Source organism: Falco punctatus, assembly GCF_963210335.1.
Source record: "Falco punctatus genome assembly, chromosome: 7".
Taxonomy (NCBI): domain Eukaryota; kingdom Metazoa; phylum Chordata; class Aves; order Falconiformes; family Falconidae; genus Falco; species Falco punctatus.
Window position 1 is genome coordinate 63,391,180 of NC_137587.1, and position 27,153 is coordinate 63,418,332.

At 52.2% G+C, this 27,153-nt stretch overlaps 1 protein-coding gene across 1 annotated transcript in view; it reads right to left on the bottom strand.

Moving 5' to 3' along the window:
• The window catches only part of RGMA (repulsive guidance molecule BMP co-receptor a), a 35,049-nt gene extending 11,164 nt beyond the window's left edge, over positions 1-23,885 (bottom strand). The window contains exons 1-2 of the mRNA XM_080394315.1: positions 15,069-23,885; positions 7,734-7,849 (exon numbers count right to left, since the gene is read on the bottom strand). Of these exons, the coding sequence (XP_080250441.1) occupies positions 7,734-7,849; positions 15,069-15,082 (130 nt within the window). The 5' untranslated portion in view covers positions 15,083-23,885. The remainder of the gene's footprint in view (positions 1-7,733; positions 7,850-15,068) is intronic.
• Positions 23,886-27,153: the final 3,268 nt, after the last annotated feature.

A 27,153-nucleotide genomic window follows, 5' to 3' on the forward strand; every position in this document is an offset into this window, starting at 1 on the left:
CAGCAGTCACCACCAACACCAAGATGACCCCCAAAGAGTTAAACAAAAAAAAATTAAAAAAAATCACATTGCTCCTCAAAAGCCTGGCTGATGGGATCCCTTCCAGCAAGGCTTCAGAAGTCCAAAACAAAACCAAAGGGGATGGAAAACATCAGCCCTTTGCATCCAGCCCCTCGCACTGTCCCTGTCCTAGCAGGGAAGTCTACACAAGCCACCCCACGTGCCAGCCATCTCGATGCCCGTTGAGACTATATATAAAGAAGAAATTTTTTACAATGAGGGTGGTGAGGCACTGGAACAGGTTGCCCAGAGAGGTGGTAGATGCCCCATCCCTGTAAACATTCAAGGTCAGGTTGGCCTTTGAGCAACCTGTTCTTGCTGGAGAGGCCCCTGCTCATTGCGGGGAGGTGGACTAGATGGCCTTTAGAGGTCCCTTCCAACCCAGACTATTCTATGGTTCTACGACACGCATCAGCCGGCGCCTTATCACACCAGGGAGAGCAAGAAGCCCATCGGAGCGGTCCGCAGCCCTGATGGATGGGGTGCCATGGGCAGGGGCAGCTCTCCCGCAGCCCCCCCCGGGCACCGCGGGGCCAGGGGGACCCAAGGGCCACCTGACCCAAGCTGCGGGAAGGGATTTGTGCGCGATGGCAGCACGGGGCTCTTCCAGCGACCTCCTTTGAACTGTTAATCAAGCACAATCTTGCAGAATAATAGCCTGGTTATTATTGCCTTGTTTGCATAACAAAGAGGCCCAATAAAACTGATTTGGCTGTGCTCAGAGGGGGTGTGAAAGATCAGCCCTGAGAAAAGAGCTGCAGGAATGCAGCAAACTGCTCCAAAGCCTCAACCCAGGAAGAAAGACAATGCAATTTGCCATCAAGAAAAGCCCAATAGACCAATAAATTACCCATGTGCAAAGGGATTAGATCAGGTTTCAGTTGCACTGAAGTGGGGGGAGGACCCGGAGGAGGGAACTGAAGGAGAAAAATAAACCTGACTCTTAAAGAGCTGGAGCTCATATTTTACAAGGGCGTGCGTGGGGAGGGTGGCTCGGAGGGGCCACCTTCCCCGCGGGGGTTTGGGCTCTCTTCCACCGGCAACAGCAGCCGATGCGTTAAATCCAGGCGAAGGACGCACTGACAGCGTGACTCGGGATGTCCCTGCCACCACACCTCAAGCCACGCAGCATCTCCTAACCCGGTCCTTGTCTTGCTGGGGAGAGGCTCTCTCCAGATCCTTTTAAGTCAAAAGAGGGACACAGAAGGAGTTTTCCCGTTTCAGCCTGTGTCAGTCACGAAAGCATCTGCAGGACCTGCCGCGGCCAACTCCCTTTTGTCCTCAGTGCCGGGTTCACGGCCCCCATCTCTCCTCTCCAGGCGTGCGGAGACACGGGGCAAGCACAGGCAGGAAAAAAGCAGAGTCAGTGTCTTCGCCAGCTACGGCACAAACCGTTGGATGCTGCCGAAGGAGCCCTTGATTGTTCCTGTCACTTAGTCAGCTCTTTCGACTCAGAGTCAGCTTACCACTGACCCGGCATGCTCAGCGGGGGCGAATGCATCTCTCCCAGCCCCCCTCCCTGCTCCTTCAGGCTCTCTCCACATCCCCACGCAGGGAGAAGGGGGAGCAGACACCACTGGAGAGGGCATCAATCATGGAGCTTGTAGCTGGGGCCACGAGTGGCTGGCGATGCTGCTCTGGGAATTACCAGCAACCCTTGGGAAGTTCAGGAGGCGTGATGGGCTGAAAGGAGGAACCAGCCTTCACAGCCGGAGCAGCCATAGTCACACACAGACTTTGCTCGTAAAACTTCATCCTGGGATTCAGGCTTCAGCGTTGCCTTTGCCGCAACTGTTGAGCTTTCACCTGCTCAGAGGAAGGATGGTTCAGAGGATGCAGGTTTTGCTCCACCACAAGCTGGCGGATGGAAGACAAGGAGAGAGGGAAGCAATCTCTGATTCTCCATCTGCAGAAGGGTGCTAACGAAGCTGGCTGCCCGCCATGGCGTGCTGTGGGCTGGGAAGCGGTGCTGGAGCTGCACACCTGACTTTCCCGGCTGGGGAGGGCCTAGCTGCTTTCACCAACAGCCCTCAAGAGCCTGCAAATCTCCTTGAGGGGAGTGGTCCATTTTACAGATGAGGATGTTGAGGACGTGAAGGGTTTCACCCAAGATGAGCCCACTGGGAAGAGAGGTGGATTCGCTCTCTTCCTGTGCATGAAGCATCACCCACCGCTCCCTCCCCCAGCCAACACCACCCATGTCCCCATCTCTCTGAAGCAGTGGTACCCAGGCAAGGCCACCTCTGCCAGCCACCCCCATCGCCGAGTACTTTGGGTTTGCAGCAGACATCACTCTCCCCACGCCTAAGCTGTTTTCCCAGGGTGCCTTTGAAGGCACAGCTGCCACCCACCAGCGCCCCAGGGCCCCCCAGGTGTGGCAGTGGGTCCCTCACCCTCCTCCCCCTCGCCCGGGCCGCGGCAGGGCTGGCAAGGAAACGCTTTCTGCTCACAGGTGTGGATTCCCTCTAGGAATAATCATCCCCACCGTGTTCTTGTGAAATTTCAACCCTTCAAACAGAGAGGTAAATGAGACACGAAACAAGTAGATGGAGAGAAGCCCGGAGCACATAAATCTGGATGAGGCAAATTTATACAATTAAATGCCTGCCAAAAAATTGCGGCATCTCAATCGGAGGCGTTGGTTTGCGCACAGGGCGTGGGGTGGCAGCTGCCCGGCTGGCAAGCAGCAGCCCCATGAGCCCACTGAAAACCCAAGTGGGCACCTGACTGATGCTGGAGCTGCACCCGGGCACACAGGGGATCTAGTGGATCCCCTCTTGTAGGCTAGCTCCACCTGGCACCAGACTCACTCACCATCACTCATGCCCCACGGAAGCCACAATATCTGTTCCTCCTTCACAGCCACAGACCTTCAGAGGTTTATTTATTTTCAAATGCATCCGATTGCTGGCCCTCCTGGGCTCAGGTTTTCGTTTTAAGAGAAAAAGTAACTTTCTAACTGGAGCCCACCCCTCCAGTCCCGCTGCTCCCCACCTTCCCACCCCCAGCACAGTGATGCTCTCACATCGCTGTGGGCCGGCAAAGCCCAGAGCCAAGATCTGTCCCTAATATGCCCTGCCACATGTCCCTGCCATCTCAGAGAGGGCCGGCTGGAGCGTGTCACACAGCGAGAAAAAAGGTAGCTTGTCTGAAAACCAAAATGCCATAGATCATTACTAGGGCTTTGGGGACCAAAGTCAACAGCTGTCCAGGAAGGAGAGGAAACCGAGGGAGGAGAAAATACTTTGGGCTCAAGTGAAGCTTGCTCTCTGCCTGACCCATAAAAACCACGCACATGCAGGGACAGCTCTGCTTGCTGGGAATTAAATGGCCAGACTGCCTTGGATGCTCATGCAGTGGAAAGCGGGACTCGACACTCTTCTGGTGCTCCACCCTGAAGGACTTACTGTTCTCGCATCGGCAGAAATGCCAGCCTCCAGCTGCCCCGCACACCACTGCTGAGCTGTTAGACAGAGCGGCTCAGTCTGCGCCTACGAGGGCTGCGTGTGTGTAGGAGCCAGCTTGTTCTCTGCAGTAAGAGCCCGATGACTTCATCAAGGGGATGGCATCTGGTTTTGCAGTTGGCCATAATTCAATTCTCCCCCTTGCTGCAGGAATTTCAGCTGGTGAAGCAGTGATTTACTCAGCCGGACTGCACTTGAGTGCAAAGCAATCTTGAGGCTACAATCGAACGCCCTGTTATTTTGAGAGCCCAGGGACAAGGGAATAAATATCTTCTTCTTTTCATCCCAGTAGTTGCCAAGTGCAGGGTACAAAGCTTTTTAAAGGCATTTAGGGGCTCTCCTCTTACAAGAGCGCTCCGGGTGCTGCGCACAGCCAGGCAGGGCTCTGCCTGCACAGCTCACTTCTGATCTGCAGCATCAGGGCAGCATTTGCTAGGACTGCCAGAAAAAGGCCAGGGCGTCCCCTCACCTGCCCCACCACAGCCGCATCTCCAAGCATCCCTCATCCTCCCCCAAACCCCTCCCCCATCGCCTCAGCATGCATCACTCCTGGCTTGCAGCAGCCTTAGTTCACCCCAACCCCCTTCACACCACCTGGGACCTCAATGCTCTTTTGCTCGTGGGTTCCCACACTCCCCCTTATTCCTGCTTCAGAGTCTGCTCCAATGGGAAAAGCAAATCAAACCCCATCAAACCCAACCAGATGGACCAAACCCCCTTGTCTTTGACCTTCTTTGCTGTCCCACTAGCACTTATCCTTTGGTAGCTGCAGGGCTCAGCTGTGGGGTCCCCAGAGGGACTGATGGGCTGAGGAGGGGCTCGCTTGGGCCATACACCACCCTGCCAGAGCCTACGGTTATTTTATGGGATGTGCCCATCAGGAAGCCAGAAGAGAGACCGCAAAACTTGTTGTCACTGGGGCCAGATCCAGCACTGCAGCCTGGCTCTCTGGGGACAGCAGGTTGGTGCAGGGAGATCAGAGCCCCCAGGTTAGTAAGTTTTTATGGCTGCCCAGCCCTGTGAGCGCTTTCATGTGCACATCCAACTCAACACAGCTGTTCAGGCCACAAAGAAGGAAACCTCAGCTGCTGCCATGATAAATCCAAAGTCATTCTTAACATTCCCCCAGTTCTCAGTAACCAAGGGCTGGGAATTTCAGGATTTTCTGTGGAAAAAAGCAACATATCCACCCCATCTGCATTAAACGCAAGGCGCCTCCTTCCAGCCCCACAACGAGCCTTGCTGGCAATTGCAGAGAACTCCCTGTTCCAAGTACGAGACCAGCTCCGAGTAAGCAACAAAACAGGGAAGCCAAAATATTTCCAGGTTTACGTTTGAAATCCTCCCTTCTTCTCTGCCCTGACAACAACCCGCAGAGGCGCGCTCCTCCTCTGCCACCACCTTCCCCGGCCCCCAGCCCGACTCCCCATTTGCAGCGTTGGGGGGGTGTGTTGTTTTAACAGCTTCTAAGCCCCCCTGCTCAATTTTGGCTTAATGCTGTGATCACATCCCTCCCTGCCACCGAGACAAAAGCCATTTATCAACCAATCCAATACACCTCCAGTAGGGAGGGATCCTTATCTGGAATCAACCACATTGCCTGGATAGACCAAGGGCAGAAAATCCCAAACTTTTTTTTGGAGGCCGGAGTGTATTGCAGCCAGAACAGCAAAACTAAAGACAAACAGGGAAAGCCAAAGCAAACCAGAGTACGAGGGGGAGAGCAAAGGCTGACATCTGGGGCAAGACACGCAGGGCCAGATTTTGAAAGTACAAAGGGTACAAAAGGATTTGCAAGAAAACTCAGCCCAGACCTTAATGGGAGGCAGGGGCTGGGGTCTGCCAACCCCCCCTGGGGAAAGCAGGGTCTCAGCTGGGAGGGGAGAGCACCCATGAGCACCCGATGCTGGGACTGGGCACTGAGCAGGACTTCTGTCAGGGAAACTGTCCGCAGTGGCCTGCTCTGCCCAAACCTCCTTCTCCAGCTGCCCCACGCTCAGCGGCCACCCTGACCCACGCAGAGATGACCCACGCAGAGATGACCCACGCTGGTGCCCCCAGCCCAAGGGTGCTCGAAGGTGGGGGCTGCCCAGGAGGCAGCAGGGTGAAGCCACTGGTGTGAGAGCAGCACAAGCGGGAATCCAGCCTGGGGGGTGTATGTGGGGGGGTTAAGCAAATAAATAAATAGGGCAGGACTCGGCGAGGCACTGATCTGACATGCCAAGCGCCCGCTTGGGCAGCCTCCAGCAGTCCCGCTCACCCAGGGCTCTCAGGAGGAGCGCGAAGCTTCCTCAGGGCTGGGAACCTGCTGGGAACCCACAAATTCCCAGGAAGCACAGGCAAAAAGGGGCAAAGGATATGCCACGGAATAAATCCCCTCCTTTTCCTATCTTCCCACCCCAAAAAGCTTTCAACGAAAGCCCCCGGCATGCTCCCAGCCCTGCGCATGGGGAGCACCGTCTCCGCCTGCACCCCGCTCCCGCGGGCTCCGGATCGCCTCGTTCTGCCAGTTCTTTGCACCTTATTTGACTGCTGAAGGGAGAATCAAACAAAGCAGCCAGCCAGATCTCCTATCAAGTTCTTTCTTGCACCGTAAATCTCACAGCCTCAACGCTTTGCAACTCAACCGCTCTGAAAAGGGCGTTAAGCAACACATATGGGAGCAGTTCCAGAGTTTCCAGAAAAAAAAAAGAAAAAAACCCAAGGGGTTCAGCTTCCAGCCTGCTGGGAAGTCCCTTGGGAGAAGTGGGGTCCGCAGGGCCACCTCAGTCTTAAGGGCAGAGCTGAAAAGGCTCGCTCTCCTGCAGTAAGGCTAAGAGGGCAAAGGGGGGGGGGGGAAGGAAGGGCGTAAAGCAGTTATTTATTTATTTACTACATGTGTCTGCAAGACGGCTTCACCTACGGTTATGCAAAAGAAAGGCAGAGGCGATTTAAAAATTAATAAATGAAAAAAAAAGACAGGGAAAGGTTTACTAAACTAGCAAGATAAACGGGGAGATTTAAGCGTTAAAGCTTTTCTTTCTCACTCCTGCTTTCTCTCCTTCCCCCCCCCCCCCTTGCAAATGAAAAAAAAAAAAAAAAAAAAAAAAGGAGGTAAAGAAACTGGAGAGTTTTGGAAGGAACAAATCCGCCTCTGTGGACTGGGTTTCCCCTCCCCCAACAAAAACAAGCACTCAGGGCTTGAAGGAATTTGCAGGCAGAGATCTGCCAAAAACATTGTGAAAAACTATGGGGGATTCATTGGAAACAGATGGCGTTTTCAGCTGTAATTCTGAAATTCTCTCCTTTTCTGACACAATACAAACAAACCGGGGGTGGGGAGGGGGGCGCGGGGACCCGCAGTAGGTGCGAGCGGCCGGGGGTGCGCGGGGAGGGCTCGGCCGGGCAGCCGATGCTTGCGGGACCATTTGGTTGCCATCCCACCCCCGGACAGCACAACGGCTCCGGTGCTCTGGCCCGAGAGGGTGTTTTCCGACGAAATAATGGCGCTAAGCCCCCCGAAACGCCCGGCCCGAGGCCGGGAAGGGGGGCAGCGCGGCGCGGGGGGCGCTCCATGCCGCCCGCGCATCCTCCGCCGCCCGCCGCGCTGCCTGGCCCAGGTGAGCCCCGGGCCGTGCTCCCTCCTCCGCGGGGCCCTGCGACCCCCCCGGACCCCCCACCTTCCCGCAATCACAAAGCAACGACCCCCCCTTACCCCCTCCGCAACAGCTTTCTGGCTCTTCCCTTCTAGGCGGCCTCGGAGCGGGGACCCCCCACCGCACTCACGGGCAGGAATTTGGCATCTGGGGCGTTCACGTGGGGGTCCCGCGTCCTGTGGTCCCCCCGCCGCCCCCCGCCAGGCACAGAGCACACCCGGGAACGGGAGAACAACGTAACCTGCCTGCCGCTGTCAGCAACAACCCCCGGCTGCCTCCGCCCGGGATCGCTTTGCTTTCCACCATCTCCTTCCTTGTGGGATGAGGCAGCGGGGAGACAAAGAAGATGAGGTCAAGGAAAAACACCCAGCGCAAATGCTTTGGGAAGAGGGAAGGGGGGGGGGGGGGGGGCACAACCAAAACTGAGCCCCACTTGCTTATTTTAAACATGTGGCAAACTGCTGCAGAGAGGGGGAGAGAGAAAGAGGCCCAGAGACGGGGAATGGAGGCGGCTGTCCAAGGGCTGCGAGAAATACAGGAAAAAATTCTTCAAAATAAAGAGGCTGTTCCTTACCTGAAGGGAAGATGCAGAGAAAGACAGGGAGGATTTGGAAAAGTCCCAGGGCTGTGGATCCTGCCCCTCTCCCCATACCCATCCATCCAGCTCGAGCTTTAACCACTATCCTCTCCCTGGAAGAAGAGTTTAAAAAGAAAGAAAAAAAAAAAAAAAAGAAAAAAAAAGAGAAGGGAGAGGGGGAATAAAAAAACAAAAGGGAAAAATAAATCAATCGAAAGAAAAGAATTGGGGGGGGGGGGAAATCAAAAGCCCCACATGGCTCCGAGGAGCGATGCAGGGACGGGCGGCCCCAGCTCCGGGCTCCGGTGGCCTCCGCACTGAAAGATTACACGGACTTTTTCTCCTTCTCCTCCTCCTCCTCTCCTTCCCCTCCCATTACAAAACAGCTCAAACCATCAATCATCCCGGCTGCCTTCCAATGTCTGCATCCTCTCCGTGCGCCTCCTCCCCTCCGGAGCGCGGCCGCCCGCCTCCCCGGCCATGCTCCTGCGGCGGGCGGGAGGGGCGGGGGAGCCGGCGCCGCGCTGCGCACCGGGGGCGGCGGGGAGGGGGCGCTGGGACACCCGCACGGGGGGTTACGGCCGTGGCTGCAGCCCCACAGGGATGGGGGTCGGGGTGGGGGGTGGCGGGGGTCCCACGCCGGGGGGGGGGTGGGCAGCGGGAAGGGCTTTGGCGATTTTGCCCTGTCTGCCCGCCGCCGTGCGGCGCAGCGCTGTTGCTGTTTGGGGGGGGGGCTTCCTCCCGCCCCATCGCGGTCGCAGCAGCCAGCGCGCCCTCCCTGGCTCTCTCCCCTGGGCCTAACAAGAGCACTTCGCTTTGGGTTTCTCCCAGATTAAGCCGTTTGGAGCAAAGAGGCCACCGTAGAGCAAAGGGGGGAAACTGAGGCAAGGAGATGCTGGGCAGCTGGTGCAGGGCAGGGATGCGAGAGCCATGCTGTGGCCCCCCGCCTGCTGGGGCACGGACAGCCCCCCCGGCACAGGGAGCTCCTCCATGCTGTCCCAGCCCCAGCTGCTCCGTAAGTGTGAGCATTTCACAACCTTTCCAGGTCATTCACCCACACGGGCACTGGCAGTGGCACTGGCAGCAGTGAGGTAATCCCTGATGACTAAGGAACGATGACTAAGGAACGGCAAGTCTTATAGATCCTTATCATTAGACCAATAGTCCTCAGAAAGGGGGACAAGGGTTCGGAGTCCCCAAATCCAGCTGCCAGCCTGCTGAGGACTGATGGAGAGGACTAACACGTACCTACACTCTCTCAGGACCTCAGCCTGGTCTGCAGCCTGTGTATAGGCCTGGATGTTCCGCTTTCGCTGGGAGAAAGTCTCAGCAGTTGTGTTGGTACAGTTGTTCTGGGGCTCTCACTTCATAAGCACCCCTGAGAGACCCTTTGAGCAGCCCCCGGGCAGATGGCAGCCCTGGGAGCACCCTCCCTGCTCACAGACCAAGCAGGTGGAGCAGCAGCTCAAAGCACACAGGCGTTGGGCTGCTGGGCTTAAAAATCCTGCTCTTGTCCACCTCCTGCGATGCCACAGGAGCGGTGAGCAGATTGGATCCGAAGCTCCACCATGCAGTGGGGCTGCTCCACCCAGGAGGCCAGGAGGGAGGCATCACCTTAACAGCCCACTTGGATCTCTTTAAAATTTCCCTTGAAGGATGTTTTAGCCACAGTGAATTAAGACACCTTCACTTCTGAATGAGATTGCCTACGGGTGTAATACGCTTTAATTAATACGCTTTAACTTCTCTGCTTTAGATCATTAGCTCTCCTTTGATTAAGTCCCCCCTTGCCATCCTAATGTTTCATCTCCTTTTTCTTGGGGACCTTATGCAAAGAAAAGGATGCTGTTATTTTTACCCAATCCTCCCAACTCTGTAAATGCCCTTTAACAACGTGTTTTTCCTCCTGCAGCTTGGTATAGGCCTGGGATGCTCTTTGACTTTGCATCTAGCTGTCCTGGGAAATCCCCTTCTCTTCTGCCTCACAAATACCCTTAAGGATGCTTTTTGGAGTGATGGTAGCTTAAAGTCTCCAGTGACAGCTTGTGATCTCCCTGTCGCAGATTGAATCTTGATTTAGCGATAACAGGTATCCCATGGAGGGTGAGGCGAGGAAGAGGAAATGGGAGCAAATATCCAAGAAGGAACGATAACTATTAATACCTATCTAGTTCTCCTTGTGGGGTTTGAGCCCTTTAGCCTCCAAACGAAGGAGGAACATCACTGGGGCTTTATCTAGGCTGCAACAGGAATTACAATGCTGAAGCTTTTCCACCTGGGACCCAGATGGGATCCAAAAATCCTGGGGCCTTGCCTGCTTGACTTGGAGATGTGTTTTGGTCCTGATCCTCCTACAACTGCGCTCAGATGATGTCCACTAAAGTCAGAGGGAGCTCTGTGTGCAGAAGAACTGCCAGACAGTGCCAGACTGTGCTGGGCAGAAGATGAAAGCTGGCAGGCCAGATCCAGACCCGTAGCAAAGGCAGAATGGGAGGAATGCCTACTCAAAGCACGTCGTTGTGGGGGATATCAAACAGGGGCAAGCATGTCCAAACCCCGCCAGCTGCTGCTATCGCCCAAGAAAAAATGCCTGCTGATGGGATGTGTAGGGAGCTGGAGCCGGAAAAGGTCTGGGGAAGCTGGAACGGGCCTGGTGGGAGGGAGAAGGTCCATGAGCTTGGGGAGAGCCCAGGCAGGGGGAAAAGATCCAGGAGATGGGATTTCAGACCCCAAATCCCTTCCTCTTGCTCTCACCCCATCCTCTTGCAATGCAACTTTTGCTTTTATTTCAATCTGAAAAACATCACTTCTGCTATTATCCCAGCTGATGACATATAGCATGATCTATTTATTTTTAACTCAAAAAAACATCTGAATTATGAACTTCTAAAAGCCAGCTGCTAAATAGCTGCTGGGAGGCTGGTTTTATTGTTTGACCTAAAGTGCCACTTCGGTATTGCCGTTTTGTGGCAAGCTAACGCATTGCAATGATAGACTGGAATCCAGTTTGAAGCATTATTTTTAAAATAAGACCCTTGTTGGATCTTCTGCCTTTGGTGAAGGGAAAACTGCACTGCCATAAAGCAACGGTCCAATGCCCCTGGCGCCAGTTTGTAAAAATTTCTCCTTGATTTTGCTCAGTTGCATCATGCATTGCAAATGGGATTGCTGTTTTTGGCACCGATCAAAGCAGTGGATTTCGCTGGAGAAAACAACAGATGTGTCCAAACTGTAACTGCAGAGCAGGAAAAGGCCCCAAATAAGGTGTGTTTCTGAAATCCTGCTCCCCCTCCTACGTTTTTCAAATAACCTTTACCTTTCTGATTAGCTGAATCAAAGACCTGGACTTTAAATCACCTACTGAAATCGCTGTCTACGGGAAATTCAGATCCCTGCCTTGCTTAACAGGGATATCTAGGCTTGGAAACATGGAGCGACTGCATTTTCCCCAGCTTCTTTCCTTCTCAGAGCCTGGCTGGGGCTCCCCATTTGGGCAGTGCCGAGCCTGATGCTCTTTGCAAGCAGTATGTGGGAAACCACCCACCGCTAAAATGCAAACACCTCTGAGGCACACCGGAGTTACGCTGAGCAGCGGCTCAGCTCCGGGGGCAAAGGCACCTCCGTGGTCAGCTGCGCGTTGATTCTCATGTTTGGTGGTGTTATGGAGGGGTGAAGAGCTGATAGCATTCTCGGAGGTATTTGCAGGATGAGCAGAAAGATTCCCAGTTCCCAGGGGAAACACAGCTGGAATCACTCGTCTGAACTTTTCTCTGCCCTGCATCACACCGTGTATGGCTGTGGGCTTCAACAGGGCTGAATGAACATGTCTAATTTGAACCCTAAGGTTTACAGATGATACCTCCCCTTACAGCCTTCCTAATGGAATTATTCACTACCTGTAATTATATGGCTAAAATAGTAAACATGGGTATTTCTGAGGACTGTAACTAGTAGTTAGAGAAATGGATGTCAGGGCTCCTGGTCTGCTCCTGACTCTCCCATGAACTTTCTGCGTGGCCACTCTTCACACAACTATCTCCACACAGCTTCAGCACGTGCCTTTGCCTGCTCTGCCTCAGGACAAGGCTTTCAACGGGCTCTGCTCATGGCTGGGCTGGGGTAAGGCACGGTCACCTGCGCAGGAAGCTAATCCTGAAATGTGGTGCAATGATACGTGTTTGGGGTGAGCGGCAAAATGCAAATTGCTCCCTAAAGGAGGAAGAAAGGAAGTTTGGAGTGGAAATCCCCAAACTGTTGTCTAGGGAGGTTTGACAACTGATCCCGAAATGTTCGTGGAAGTAAACCCAAACACCTGTGCTCTGAAAAGTTCCCTTACTAAAGAAAAAGATCTCTGAGCAAGAAAAACAAACAAAAAAAACCCCCTTCATCTTTCTAAAGTAACAGCCACAGCTCTGATGTTTGCAATACTGGGAAACGCTGCAGTTAATTTTAAAGACCTTCCTTTTACTCATCATACAGGGTTTTTTATCATCATTTTACAGTTTCCCTGGCTGACAGCACCAGCAGATGCTCTCCCTGAGCATCTTGAAGCTGCTGAAGATGCGTCTAAACCCCCTTCCCTACAAACCTTTTGCCTTGCAGTACAATTCCTGGTAGGGCAGCTGACAGGGAAAGTGTCCCCCCAAGGTTTCATTAGTGCCCCACGCTGAACTTTTGCAGTAACTGGATGGGGCAGGCGGAGGTGATGGCATTGGAGCTGGGCTTTGAAGGCCAACACACTCCTGTGCAGCAAAGTGCAGAGAAGAGTTTGCTGGTTTAAGCTAATCCACCTCCCCGCAGCTGCCCCTGTGAGCACTAGATTCACCAATCTGGCTGTGTAAAAAAAGGCCAGTGGGTTGAAGGTGGAATAAAATAAAATTTTATAACTCCAATAAATAAAATAGTGAGAATATTTTGTTGACCTGCACCTTTGCATCCTCAGATTAACTGATTAACAGCAGCCCCAACTGAAGTCGCTGTGGGTAACCCTGCTGTGCGTGCCCCCTTCAAAATGCCTGTTCCAAGCTCACAGCCATAAAAATCACCCCTAAACGCTCACAGCCAGGCAGGCTGGACAAGGGAAAGGGAAGATGGACTGGTGGAAAGCTTCCAGTTTCACCCATGACAGAAAGTGAAACAAGCAGGGATATTTTCAGGCAAATAGAGTTCATCCCATCAACCTTTTTTTTTTTTTTTTTGACTGGTGGCATTCATTCGTGTCTCTCCCTTGCTTGCAAAGCCCTGTGGGGTGAGGCCTGACTCCTACACAGGGGAGGATGTAACCGTCCCTTGTTCGGCAGTGTTTGGAGGGCTGGCTGGAATTCACCATTTGTATATTTAGTTCCCTGCAGGGAGCTGGTCTTCCTGGCCCAGTCTCATCTTTGGGGTAAATATAAAGCACTATCTCTTTAGTGTAACTTCTTCACATCTGGGCTCTCCTCTAAAAAAAAAAAAATAATAAAAGAAGAAGGTGGGCTGGGAGGTTCCCAAGAGCAAGTTCAAATGGCCAAAAGTCAGCTCAGCAGAAAAGATGGATAAATCTGAACTGCCAAAAAATAAGCAGCACGGAAGAATTGCAGAGAACTGGGTGTTTTATCAGCAGAGACAGAAAACACTCCATGTAATGGGACAGCTTTTCTCTGCTGCTTTTAAAAGCTACTGGTATCTTGAGAAAGTGCAAACATAGCTCCCTAATTCTCCCCCGTCTAACCGACGGGTCAGCTAAGGACATCTCCTGGATCTCATTTAAAGGTGGGAGATAGCATCGAGTGTTTGCAAATCTACATCTTCAGCCCTTTGACAAAGGGGTGTTTAAAGTATCCTATGGAAAAAGCTTTGTGAAACCCAACTGCCTTTCCCGGGTCTTCTTTTGTGAATTCCTGACAGCAGTGGCCAGAAATAGAGCCCACTGCAGGACCCCTTTCCTGCGCTCTTGGTAGTGGAACCCTAAGCGACAGTGTCCTCAGCCGATTTAAAACTTTTTGCTGAATATCTGAGAAAGAGAACATTCCTTCTTATGGGGAAAAAAAATAATTAAACAACCTTAATCCAGCACCTCTATAGGTGTTTTGGCAAATGAAAGTGGGATTTTTTTTTTTTTTGGGGGGGGGGAGCAGCTCAGAGGTGGCACCAGGAGTCCTCCCAGGTGTGCCCAGCTCCGGGCTGGGCTGGGACCGGGACTGGGGCTGGAATTGGGCTGGGACTAGGCTGGACTGGGGCTGGGGCTGGGGCAGGGCTTGGGTCTGGGTTTGGGCTTGGATTTGGGCTGGGCTGGGCCGGGGCTGCGGCCCCACTGGGTGGTGCTGTTATCCCTGCGCCGCCTGCAAAACTATCCAATTTATAAAATAAATGCAATCCAACGCCGCCTTAAACCACATGACATAACAGCAGCTTGCGAGCTCCCATTAAAATCTCAATTTGGGGAAATTGATTCTACCTCTGAGCAATTGCGATGCAATTACTCCAACAGGCAGCAATCAAGAATCACATCAAAACACCACCAAACTTTCATCTCCTGCCTTGCAACCACCACCACAACAAAAAGCACCTGTCTTGCAAACACAGCCCGGTTTCCTTAAATATATATAATATTTAGGAAGGGCAACGTGCAGGTCCCAAGAGTGGAAACAAGCCTCAACAGGGGCTGCTAGGGCTGGTGCCTCCAAAATGTCCTGGCTGAGGACTACGTTGTGCCCCTGCCTCGGCTCCTGGCTGAGGTTATGGGCTATTTACGGACTCGGTTCAGCAGCAGCAAAGTCTCCCCCCGGCCAGACACGCTCCAGCTGCCCGTCCTCTCCCTGCGCACAGATGTGACCGTCCCTGCCCATGTCCCACATCTGTCCAGCTGTCACCCCCTCTTTCTTTCCCTCGGAGCCTGCGAACACCCCAGCGCTTTGCAGCCACGGGAGTTAAGGGAAAGCTTTGTGTCTCCGCAAATGAAGCGCTCCGGTCTCGATAATCACGATCAGCCCCGTGATGAGCTATCCAAAGGAAAGGGGAAAATCCTGGGGAGGGTATTTTTGGTTCTCATCAGTGGTCTGCAAGGAATTATTCCATTGACTTAGCCCAGCAGGGTGCATTTTTAGTGGCAACCATCAGAAGGGAGGATAAATGAATAACCGCATGCACGCCAGGCTAGCATCAAGCCGGACGGAGGGAGCGAGCTGGGCAGAGAAAACGGGAAGAATCGTGGTTCCTGTCGGCTGGGGAGGGAGGAGGCAGCCGGGGACCGGGAGCGACAGCCTCAACAGGTCCCGCGGAGGAAGGGCCATGCAGGGAGCCGGGGGCAGCGTGCTGCCGGGGGGCCCCGCGCAGCCCCCCGCCCCCGCTTACCTTAGCGGCCGCATCAGCCTCTCCAGCCCGCCGCGGGGGTCGGTGCAGGGAGCGGCGGCTTTTTTTTTTTTTTTCCCAGGAGGGGTAAATAAAACAAAAATAAACCCGAGCCGAATAAACCCCGATAAAATAAAACAAAATAAAATAAAATAGTACAAAACGAAAAAAAGGAAAAAGAAAAGACCCCGCCCAAGGGTGGAAGCGGCGGTGGCGGGGGGGAAGGGCCCGCCGCGGCGCAGGCAGCCCCCCCTGCCCGGCGCAGGGCAGCCCCGGCGCGGTGCAGCGCGGCCTCGCTCAGCGGGACGCGGGGAGCCGCATCGCCCGCCCGGAGCATGTGAGCGGCGGCGGCGGAGATAGAGCCAGATAGGGAGGTCCCCTCCCTCCTCCTCCTCCCTCCTGCCCTCCGCACACGAGCAGCGTCGTTAGCATGCGGCGGCGGAGGGAGGGCAGGCGCGGCCCCTGGCCGGGCGGAGGGGGGGCTGGGGGAGGGGGTCCCCCCGCTGCAGACCTTCCGCCACCACCCCCGCACCCCCGTGCCGGCGGTCGGGGCTGGGGGAGGCGGAGGGGGCTTGCAGGGGACAGCGCTCCCGGGGGGGGGTGGGGTGCGGAGGCTCCACCTGCAGCGGGAGGGTATGGAGGGGAAGGGGGGTTTGGGGGGGCACCCCCTGTCCTGCGACTGGGGCATGCGGAGGTGCCGGGAGCATCTTTGCGTTGGCGGGGGATTGTGGCGAGGACTGGGGCTGGGAGCAGGAAGAGGACCCTCTGCACGGCTGTGTTCATGTGATGGGGAAGGGATGGAGACCCCAGGCTGCCCTAACAGCCCCTGGGTGTAGCCCCCCCGCCCCAGCTGCCCCAGCACCCGGCATCGCCTGGAGCCGGGCAGTGCGGCAGCCCCCACTGCAGCATCCTCCACCACAGGGTGAGCCTGGGGCCGGCACCCACCTCCCGTAGAGGCCTGAGGGGGCTGATTCTGGCACGCACGGGTACCCGGGTGCCTGCTTCTTTTCTGCCGCTGGGATGGGAAAGCTCTGGGTGCAAGGCTGTGCCTGCCAGAGTGTCAGACACACATTTAATTACTGCAGCTCCAGAGTCACAAACGTGCTAAACATGCTGTCGCCGTAGTGCATGGATAATAGCAGCCCTTTGCAAAGCATTTCTTCCTCCCCTTCCCCCCCCCCCCCCCCCCCCCGAGCAAGACACAATTGTAGAGAGCACACAGCAGCTCTCCGCTGCTTGATTAAGTCAGCAGTGAAGACGAAATGTGCCTGTACAGCTTGGGCTTAAGAAGGGATTTGAGTGTGTGTTAGGTACAAATTAGAAAATGGATGTGATTTAATCACAACAAACCTAAACAGCCCTGCTAGGGAAACCCTGCCATCAAAGAGGTCTTTTTCTTAAATGTGGATACACTGAGTTTTTAGTCCTGACAAAGGCACGTGTTTGGGGATGAATTGTTAAAGCAGGAGCAGAGAAAAGACTGGGGAAAACCTGATGTATACCAGATAAGTTATCAGCTATAGAAGGAACGGCTTCCTTCCGTAATTATTATTTGCAAATCAGTTCACAGTTCTGGATACTGTGGGGTCTGGATACTATAGCACAGACAGAGCCGCTTCTGTCAGGCCTGGGACGCTGCACAGACAGGAAACCAGGCACAAACCCTGCCCGAGAGAAGGTAAACTGCTTGTTGGGAGAAGCCCCAGTGAAAGCAGCAGACAAAGAGGAAGGGGGGAGAAGTGATCGCAAGCCCAGGCCTTCCTGCAGGTGTGCACAGTGGGTCGGGCTCCAGTCCCAGGCTGTAAAATGCTGTACGGTGGAGCGTTACTAATCTGAGCACTTGGGGACTGTGCCACCACTGTTTGGGGGGGGATGGATTGCCACCGCAAACACATCAGTTGTGGTTGTGCTGGGGAAGTGCTTCCTTGGGAAGACAAAGCACAAGACAGAAGAAATGCTAATGCACAGGGCGCTGGAAGTGCCTTGGTAACAGCGACAGAGCATCGCGGTGGCAGCAAGTTGGTGCTGAGCCTGGTTCCTGTCGGGAATCAGGAGCCCCGGAGCAGGCAGGCTCCCAGCAAAGCACAGCCGTGCTCGTGGGAACTCTCAGAAGTCCCTGCCGGCCACTTCCTCCAGTTCTTATCAATGTGCTGTTAATCTTTGGCATGCCGGCAGGAGTTGGCACCTTCAGTTCCAGGTGCAAGGTGCGTGTCTTGGACCTTGCTATTTCCTCCATAAACACCCAGCAAGGTGCAGAGCGTAGGTGTAGGTGTAATGGCACTCCTCCATGGACACTCTCCTGCATGACCTTCACCTCTGGGGTGAGCGCAACACCCAGCTAACAGGGCAGTAACGTAGATACAGCAGATAGATAACTGCAGATCGTGGGAGAAGAGAAGGACTCGACTGAGAATAGACTACTGGCCTTTTAGATAGGCTCCAAGAGCAGTGGTGCAAATTTGCTCCCTGTGTGTAAAGTACAGCTAGGTGAAAATTCAATCTAAGAGTATTCAGCTTTCCCTTTTCTTTCTTTGTCCCAGGAGTCCCCAGTTTAGTGCCTGTGACCAGTTTCACCTATTTGTACTGAAGATTAATTTGACCCTTTCCCTGCACGGGGACCTGCTTGGCCACAAAACAAACACAGCAACTGTACAGTGCCAGTACACTTTGTCCTTCCAGAAACAATTAAGACGGCACAACTGAGTAGGCAGTTAAAGGAGGAGTGTGGCCATGGAAGAAGAGGGACGGTAGTGCAAGATCCCTCATCAGCAGGCAGGTAGGTGGCTGTCCTGAGGAGCCAGAGGGTTCAGGTGACCTGGGTAATGTCGATGGGTTGGGGCATGTGGCAGAGATCACTCCACAGCTCACTGAAACAGATGGAAGTCATTTTCAAGGCTTGTGGGCATCACCAGGTTGAGATGCAGGCAACGGAGAGTACAAGACACACAAGCTTTTCATTTGCCATTTTCATCTGTGCACAAGAGTTGCCTAACCCTATTATTTTGAAGGCATTTTCCACGCTGCAGCTATCTTCCTTGACCTCTAAAAGATCTGGCTGATCCTGATCTCAAGATGAAAGATTGCCACCTCATGGGCCGTGAACACCCGTCCGTGAGATTAGGCTCTGAATTATTAATACAATCAATGACTACCTCTTTTCATCCTAGAAGAGGCACAAAGAAAAGCTACAGGGGCCTTGAAAGGGAGGGAGGGAGGATTCTCGAGCAAGGGGGGAGAAGTCACCAGTGGAAACTGGTTTTCTTTGGGTGGAAACGCCTCCTGTGTCTGTTTTATTTTGGAGGCAGGAACAATGGCACCATTCAGGAGGTGATGACGCAGCTGCATTGGTAGGGCTGATGGTGACACTGAGAAAACCCCCATGGGGACCGTGTGCCTGAGGAAGGACACCCTTCCCTCCAGCTCCTTTCCTGTATTCAGTGCATCACGGGCTAAACCATAACGGGGTCACCAGGAGCCTAAGCTGCAGAGCCCAGAGCTAAATCGTGTGGAACCATCGAGGAGAGGAAGGGCTGTGTTCATCCTTCCAGTGCCACAGAGCTGCTGGCACTGACACTATGTTACCCATGCAAGGAGGTGAGACCTGGCCCCCAGGCAGGTGACGGTGCCTGTGTTTTGTGGGGTGTGTTTAGCTCTGTATGGGTTTTCTTCACCATGGGGAGGACAAGGATGTCTCCAGACTGGAGCCTGGCAGTGAACCAGCGCAGGATGGACCACGGGGCTGCATGGTTGCTGCCTGGAGGGTGGTAGCCTTCCCTTTCCCCTCTGCCCTGTGAACGTTTCATTATGGAGGTGCTGTCAACTTGTACTGTTGGGTCTCTGTTCTGATCTTTACACTTTTCCTTGGCTTGGGCCTGACCTACCTATTTGGGACATCTCAGTGAAATTGGTTCCTTTCTTTTCCTTTCCCTGTTGCATTGGGAAGAAGGTACTATGGCCCCATCCTGATCAAGGACCAGGGAAAAGGCACAGCTCCCCAGTTCTGAGCCCCATGTAGAAAATGAAGCCAACTGGAAACCAAAAATAAAATGCTATCTTCACTCCATTTTTCAAGAGGTTAAAAAAAAAAAAAAGCTATTGTGCTAACAAAGATATTCTTTCTGGGTAGATAATGCAAAGCTGGCCAAAATGTCTGAGAAACATTTTTTTCCTCATTTTCATTAAAGTTCGTATCAACGTTGCAAACGAGATAAGAAAAGAAGTGTACAGTTACAATTATCTAGTGCTTTGTGATCACAAACAGATTCTGTAATCCCTACTCAGGGGGTTTTAGAGCTGAATTTAGCTTGTTTCAGAGCACAAAGTTGAGCTCAGCCAAGACTGTTCTCCTACTCCGTATGATCCTCATCTGTGCTCTGGTCACACAAGAGACCCGTGGCAAGCCAGGCTGCGCAGCCAAGCAAAATCTCACAGCTGCATCAGCCGCCCTGGCTGGGGACCAAGCCTCCTTTTTCCCTATGCAGCCATTTATTAATATTCTTCTATCTATTACTTTTAAATTGACGCCTCCTTTAAGCATCAAAACCTGATATTGGTTCAACTGCAGCCTGAGCAGTAAATGCACAGCACGGCTATTGAGGAACACCAAAAGTCCTTTCTGCTGCCGGGTATTGCTAGAGAAAATATTTAAGCTTTAGTTCAACAGAGAACTTATAATTCTGCCATGCCAGGAGTTCACCGCTGCTGAAAAGCCGCATGTGGGCACATTGCTTGTCTGCCAGGCTTCCCACTGAAAAATGTGAAGATCTGGCAAAGATACTGTGGAAAAGTCTGTTGAGCTTCACATCTCCGGGAATGAGCCCATCAGTGGCTGCAGCCGAGGAGTCCTTCTCACCGTGAGTGAGCATTTATGGACTCTGACCTGGTCAATCCTGTCCTCTCCTGAGCGGGGCCGTGGCCCATGGTCAAAGGCAGGATCCTGAGCAGATGGAAATACTCCTTCTCCCTCGCCTGTGCTTCTAAACCATCTGACCTCAAGGTATTTTCAGCAGGCGTGGGAGTCCTCCGTTGGGTCCGGTGCAGCCATCCTGTGTTTAAATTTAGGCATGCATTGAAATACCTGGCTGAGTGGGGGCCTTAGCATAACATTTATAGTAGAGCATCTCCTGTCACTTATGTCACTCAATGGCGCGATGAAATCGACAGCAAACATGAAACAGTGCCAGGCTTCGCACAGATAAAGCTATAGAGACAGAGAGATGGACAGGGGTCAAGTGCATCTGGGGTTCTGCGGAGCAACCCCAGCTGCTCATGGCTTCTGCTGCCATCCCTTGACTTTACATCACAAGACGGACAGAGCAAAGGATATAAGCTCAGTGGAGGATGCCCCCTCAGCAAAAATAGTCCCTCACTGTGGTACAGAGCTCTGCCTCCATTTCCAGGCTGCTGATAGACTAGAGAAGCATTTTTATATCGTTATATCTCCTAGAGCAATCTGCGAAGAGTAGCTTAGGGAGGCATTTAATTTTTATGTGAATTTAGGTTGCAGTTTGCAGAAGTGCTTAGTTTTTAAAACGCTGATTAGGTTTACTGCAGAGGCTGGTACATTTGAGGCAAGTCTGGCTAGAAGGTCTGTAAAATGTTACCTGCCAAGCAGTTTGGAGAACATAAACCTCTCCCTAGATAATTCAGTCCCATTAGGTGCCTCATGCAGGACACCAGCCTGTACAGTCTTCAGTTCAGAAGGCTACACCTGAAGAGAGAGCATCAGGGGAAAATTAAACTCAATTAGAAAGTTCAATTAAGGATTTTGGTGTTGTTCTGGAAAGATGGTGTTAACTTCAGTCTCAGTCACTTCCAGAGTTGATGACTTAAATCTAGAAACAAAGAGTAATGAAGGCTGGAGCTCCAAAAAGCAAAGGAGCTGTGTGGAGGAGTTCAATGCCAGCAAAACAGCAGGAAGACCCTGAAGAAGCATTGAACAATTAATGGGTGAAGGCATCTACGACCCTTCTCCCCAAAGCAGCTTTTCAGGCTGGGTGCTGCCCACCCCATCAGAGAGGTTTGCCTAGCACCCCCACCCCCAGCAGCTCAGCGTGGAGCCCCACCGTACACGGCAGAGATGTCCCCCTCCCCAGGGCCAGCCACCCTCGGCAGTGATGTCCCCCTCCCCAGGACCAGCCACCCTCCCCTGGCCGTTGCTGGTGGCTGGCTATCGCTCGCCGCTCCGCTCCAGCGCCTCCTCACCCGGGGAATACAAATTGGGCAGCACTGAAGCATATGGAGGGGAAGAATGCTCAGCTGTGAATTTCAGAGATGGGTATTATACAAACCCAGCCACCAGCACATCACCTTTTCAAAGGCTTCAAATCCGCTACAAATTGCTTCTGAATGACAATGGGAATTTCTCACCCTTCACAAAGCCCCCTGTATTAGCATCTTTATTGGAATAAACTAGCTAATTTCTCCAGTTGGAGGGCTGGTCTGGAGAATCCCTGATTCCAATTAGATGGATATTCATCAGAACCCTGACGCTTGCGGGGCGGCGGGAGGGCTGCTGTCTGGTCCAGCGAGTGGCTCGCCACCTGCCCAAGTCCCGATCAGAGACAAAGAGAAGGGGAGCACGTGGTCCCCAGGGCCAGCAGCAAAGCAGGACATCGCAGGGACCAAGGGGTCCTTTTAATCCTCAATTTGTTCTTTGTGGCATTTGGCAATTCCCAGGCACAGGGTGGGGAGGCTGAACCTGTACTTGCAAGAATAACGATAAATCTGTGCCCTTCACTATCCTTCAGGTCCCTGTATGACAAATATACCTACAGCTAAGCCAGGCTGACTGACTGCAGCTGGGCTGAAATTGTCTGTCTGTCTATCCATCCTTAACAACTGTACGGCAGCTTGTCATTAGGTTTAGCATTTATCTTGTAAAATGGTTAATGGGATTTCTCCAAACCAAGGGCTGATGCCTTGCAGTTGGCAGTGTTGCAAAGATGAAATTACTTCTTTGTTGCTAACAATAGGTTCCATAAAGAAAAAGGAAAAAAAAAAAGAAGAGAAATGCCAAACTCCATAAATATAAATATCCCAAATCTAAAACTAGATGACCTTGCAGGTAAGCAGAGCTCATTTCTCACTATGGTTTGAAAATGTGAGGACTTGGGCGGGCTTTTCCTAGATGTGTGCTTCGTGGAGCAGGTTTTAGGTATTCACAGTACAGCACTGGCCTGGCTTATAGCTGGGATGGCTCAGGACTGTCCCAGGACTGTTCCCACAAATAACCCTGAGCTATAGCCCAGGTACCAGCCATGCTGTAGCACATGCAGTGTTATCAGAGGGAGCAAGGAGAATCGGCAGTATGCCTTCTTGCCTGTAGCAGGTATCATTCATCTCTGATCTCTTTGGCCAGAAGTGGCTCAGATCAGTTGGATTCAGCAGCTCTGACTGTCAGCAGGATAATATCTCTCCTTTGTTTTTATGTTAAACTCTTGGATTTAACCCATGGGGTATGGTTGTCCAGGAGCACTGAGTCTCCATGGTGTCATCTGGCGGGGGGGCGGGGAGAAGGTCCTATGGATTTTATTCTCTTACAAGGTCAGACTGGGAGGAGGAATTCTGAAAATGTCTCATCTCTGTGCTGAATAAACACCGCCCGAAGGCAGAGTGGGGCTAGTTTTGACACCATCTGTCTAATCGTCAGAACAGCAAAAGCCCCCCAAGGTGCTCAACATCGGAGGCAAAGCTGGCGACTGCAGAGTCGTTATGAACGCCCTGTCCCTCCCATGTGCTGCGTGCCAGGCAAAGCAGCGAGCCCATGCCAGGTTGCCATCTCCGTGCTTCCCCCACGGACAAATATTGGCCCAATCTCCCCCCGTGGTGTTGCCTGCATGCAGCTTGCTGCCCTTCCTCAGGGCACCAGTGTGACGATCTTGCTCCTTTATCTCCCCCCCACCTCTTCCGAGGGTTAATGGAAACAGGAGATGGGCTGCCGAAATACCAGTAAACAAGGCTCAGCTGCTGGGATGGGGGGGGGGGGGGGGTAGGGTAGGGGGTCAAAGGACAAAAATGAGAACAAGTCTGTACACAGCCCCGGTGGCTGCTGCTGCCACCTGCCCCAGCCCCAGCCCCAGGATGGAAACTGCTGCTTGACTCTCCCTTCCTCCCATTGAAGATGTCACCCTTCATCTAGACTGTGTCTATTTGTATTTAGTTTTATTTGTTAGAGGGTTTCTTTTCCCCTAGACAAGTGGTTCATGAAATTCCCATGGATGCAAGTTGTCTTTTCTGTTTTTTTTTTCTGAGGTGGAAGCACAGGGGTTCCTGCCGAGGAGGAGATTTGACCCAACTCGTGCAGAGCAGTGTGTATTTGCTGCCCATCACCCAAACCGCCCGCCACCTTCCTGCCCTGTACAACGTTACACAAGCAGATCGCGGAGTCTGAACCACGGTGCTGTGTGCTTTGTGATCACGAATGAACCTTGCTGTGGACTTACTTACGCTGGGCAAATTATATTTGAGAATTGCTTCACCAACCACTGATAGACAGCTACTGCTGGGGTGGGATGTGGGAGCCTTGATAAGGCTATAGGCTTTCCTACTCCTTGCCAGTGCTCCTATCCCAAGTATCAACCATCTTTCAGCAGCGCTCTGGTGATGGGATTAACGTGCATTAGGAGCTTTTGTTCTCATCTCTCCCAGGGAGGATCAAATGCAGTGAAATATCTTATTTTGCTGGATGCTTTTTGAAAAATGTGTGGTATGTGTTAATGCTGGAAAGGCAAGGTCAAAGGAACAGGACCAGAGGACACAGGGCTGGAAAAACCCTTTTAGGATGTAGAATTCGGTCCATGTTTTCGTAGTCCTATTTGCACAGTTGTTTACCCTCAGCACATGTGCTGCAAGGCTGTTCCTGGATCACAACCGTTTTCTGTGAAGAAATGTGGAAGAAGAATTGTGGGTCTTGTGTCACGTGTCCTTCAACAAAAGACCAAGCCCTGTGCCAGCTCAGTGTGAGCTCTGTCTCCTGCACCCACAGGCATTATCCTTCCTGGGGGGGTTTCCACTCTGCCCAAGGAACACAAGCTGTGGCTGATCTTTATGCCAGAGTTTTACATTGGCCATTTAGGCTGGAGGAACTTTGAACTGGTGTTTGAGCAGTGCTTCAGCAGAAGTCAGCACTGAATAGAGACTAACTTCAGTTTGCAGGAGACTACTATGGGATGGTTTAGGAAGGAAGTTGAGAGTATCATATTCAGCTGAAAGAAGCACTAGTGAGGGCAAGTTTAAGCACAAAAAGCTATTTAGCCAGAACAAATATGTGAAATACATGGCTACTGGCATCAGATACAGCTGTTAACTGAGACCTTTGATGGACAAAATGTCCCATGTGACATCCCTACCAACAGCCTCCTGTACACTTGGATTCCCCATCGATCTGTGACCCATTTCTCTTGTCGGGCTGATACCCCCAGCCTGACACACTTGAGCTCAGAGTCATCCCAGCCCAAAACTGTTCCTCGTGTGGAGGCAGACGGTCAGCTGCTTGGAGGTAACTTTATGCTATGGTACTTCTAGTTTGGTACGTGTAGTACCAGAGCTTTGGAAAAGTCTCCTTGTAATGGTACCTCACATATTGCTTGTCTTGTCTTTTCCAGCCTGAAGTTCATCCTTCTTCCCGGATTGCAGTAGTGCTGGAGTGGATTTGTGTCCAAAAAGGGCACCTTCCTCTGAGAAGATGTGACGCTTAGCAGCAACTAGAGGCGACCACCGAGTGGATCTGCATCACGCACTTGCTGTATGGCTTGAAGTGAGTCCCACAGTGAATGGTGCAAATGGGAGGGTTATAAACCCCTTCAGGAAACAGATGTACAAAGACAGGGGTTGTTTTACAAGCGATGGAGTGAAATTAGTGGTAGCAGTGGCAGAAACATTGTTTTTGTGGTGAAGAAAATATTGTGTGGATAATGCCAACACAGCTCAACCAGCTTCCTGGAAGACTCTTCTCAGCAGGTTGTTTCACTTTGGCTGTTGGCACCATCTCCCAGACGTATTCTGTCCGCTAGGGATTTTAGCTGAGATGGTGAGTTTTCAAAAGCCAAACCTTCAAACCCAATGTTGTTGCTGAATCAGAGGTAGATTTGCCAGAAATGCCTGGACTCAAACCTGACTGTGAGCTCTCTCCAAAGTGTCCTGGACCAGAGCTGATGTCCGATCCAAGTCAGCAGCCATGGATGGAATGGATGAGGTGCCATGGTGGTGTTGGCCGATGTCTTGGCTGCCAGGCTGGGGTGGGAAGGCACAGGTTATGTTTTGAGAGATGACACTTCTTTCCCCATGGCATGAGTACTGTTGGCTCCAGCTGCCTCATGCTGAAACTTTTAAAGGTCTGATTGCACGCTGGATACTTGACAGGCACCCCTGGCCATGGACACTGGGCAGACCCTTCTGCAGCACTTCTTTTAACAGTGATGCACTTCATATGTCTTTTTATGCTTTTCATGCCCACAGAGCCCCAGCTACACTGTGGGATTAAAATTAACTGGGGTGGACAGTTCTTGAGGGGACATGACTTGGATCTGGGGCACCCCAGCAAACTGGACAGGGCTTTAGGAGATGAAATAAAGGAGCTGGTGTTATTGTGGGGAGTACTGCCCCCCCCAAAAACCATGAAGGCAGATGGGGCAATGAAGGGGAACTATTCACACCAGCATTTGCCAGGATGTTGTGATTAGCAGCTATGAGGCTGCTCATGGGAGATTTCCATTTACAAAGTTAATAATGCACTGGCAAGAGGGAGCAGGGAACCAAGAGCTGGATTTTTCAACTCTTAATTATCAAGGTCACATTGCATTTACGTTGTATTTTCCTGCTGTTGTGTTTTAATTTCATTACAGTTGTGTTTGTTAGGACATAACTGGTATGAGCAAGGATGAGCATTGAGAGAATTCCCCCTGCAGAACATGTTTTTTTTTCTCTGAACAGGCAATTCATGCAGTGCTTGTTCATAGCAGCATATTTCTGGAAGACAAGCAGCTTTCTTCCCTTTAATAGGACTTGGGGAAAAAAGGACCATCATTTCCAGGCAGACATTTTTTCTGAGGAGGATATTTTTGTGCCTGGCTAAGGAGAGACACTAAAAGGTCAAAGAAAATTAAAATCGCATGCTCAGAACATTTCAGGGCAGGTGTTAGTCCTGTGCCAGATTTTAGTCTTTGAAGGGTGTATCCCAGGATTTATGCTCCTCCTAACGTTTCACCTGTTGCAGTAGTACTGGAGGGTGAATGATTTCATAACCCTAGCAGCCTGGTTTCTCTGGACCCAGCTCAACAACATTGCTTTAAACACATTTCAATTTTTGCAGCTAGAATGAAGCCTCAGACAAGTGCTCTGGTCTGGCTGCTCATCACTGCATTTCACTTGGCATGTAGGCTACGGATGAGGAATGCACAGAATTTCCTTTTCCACCCTGTCAGATCCTCTGTCTTGAGCCTGGCCCAGCCCCAAGAGCACAACGGATGCAGCTGGAGAAGGGCAGGTCCAATCTTGCTGCTAAGCTCCAGTGACACTTAACCTCCTCTGCTGTGTGATCAGCTAGCAGCTGGAGGTGGATGCTAATATGTGGCCAAGCATCAGCTGCTGCCTGTTGAAATGGGTCATTTGTGAAGGAAGAGGAGTTTATTTCCCAGGCTGGAGAAGGCGATGGAGCCTCGGCTTCTTGCATGAGAAGGAGAAGGCAGCTTTGAGTCTGAATGAGGGTGATTTCCTGATTTTTCCATCTTGATTTCTCCATTGGTGTTGGTCTACTTGAGCAGGTAATGGGACGGTTGGCTTTCCCACTGCCTGCTAAAGATTGCTGCCAGCAGTCTTGTCCCAGTGTGAAAACTGACTTCAACTAGTCGTAGTTTCTTAATGTCAGCAGTAGGTGGGAATCAACAGGGAACTTGAGTTATCAAATAATGAGACCAGTTAATCCCTTGTGTGGCTCCAGGAAAGGCATCAGGGAGGAATGTTAGCCCTTTGGGGCAAGCTGTCTTCTCAGTGACACCTATGCTCTGTGAGACAGCGAGGCTTTCCCACAGGTCTGTTAGCTTGGCCTCGGTTGCAATGGGAGCAGTAAACATTGGATAAAACTTCGTCT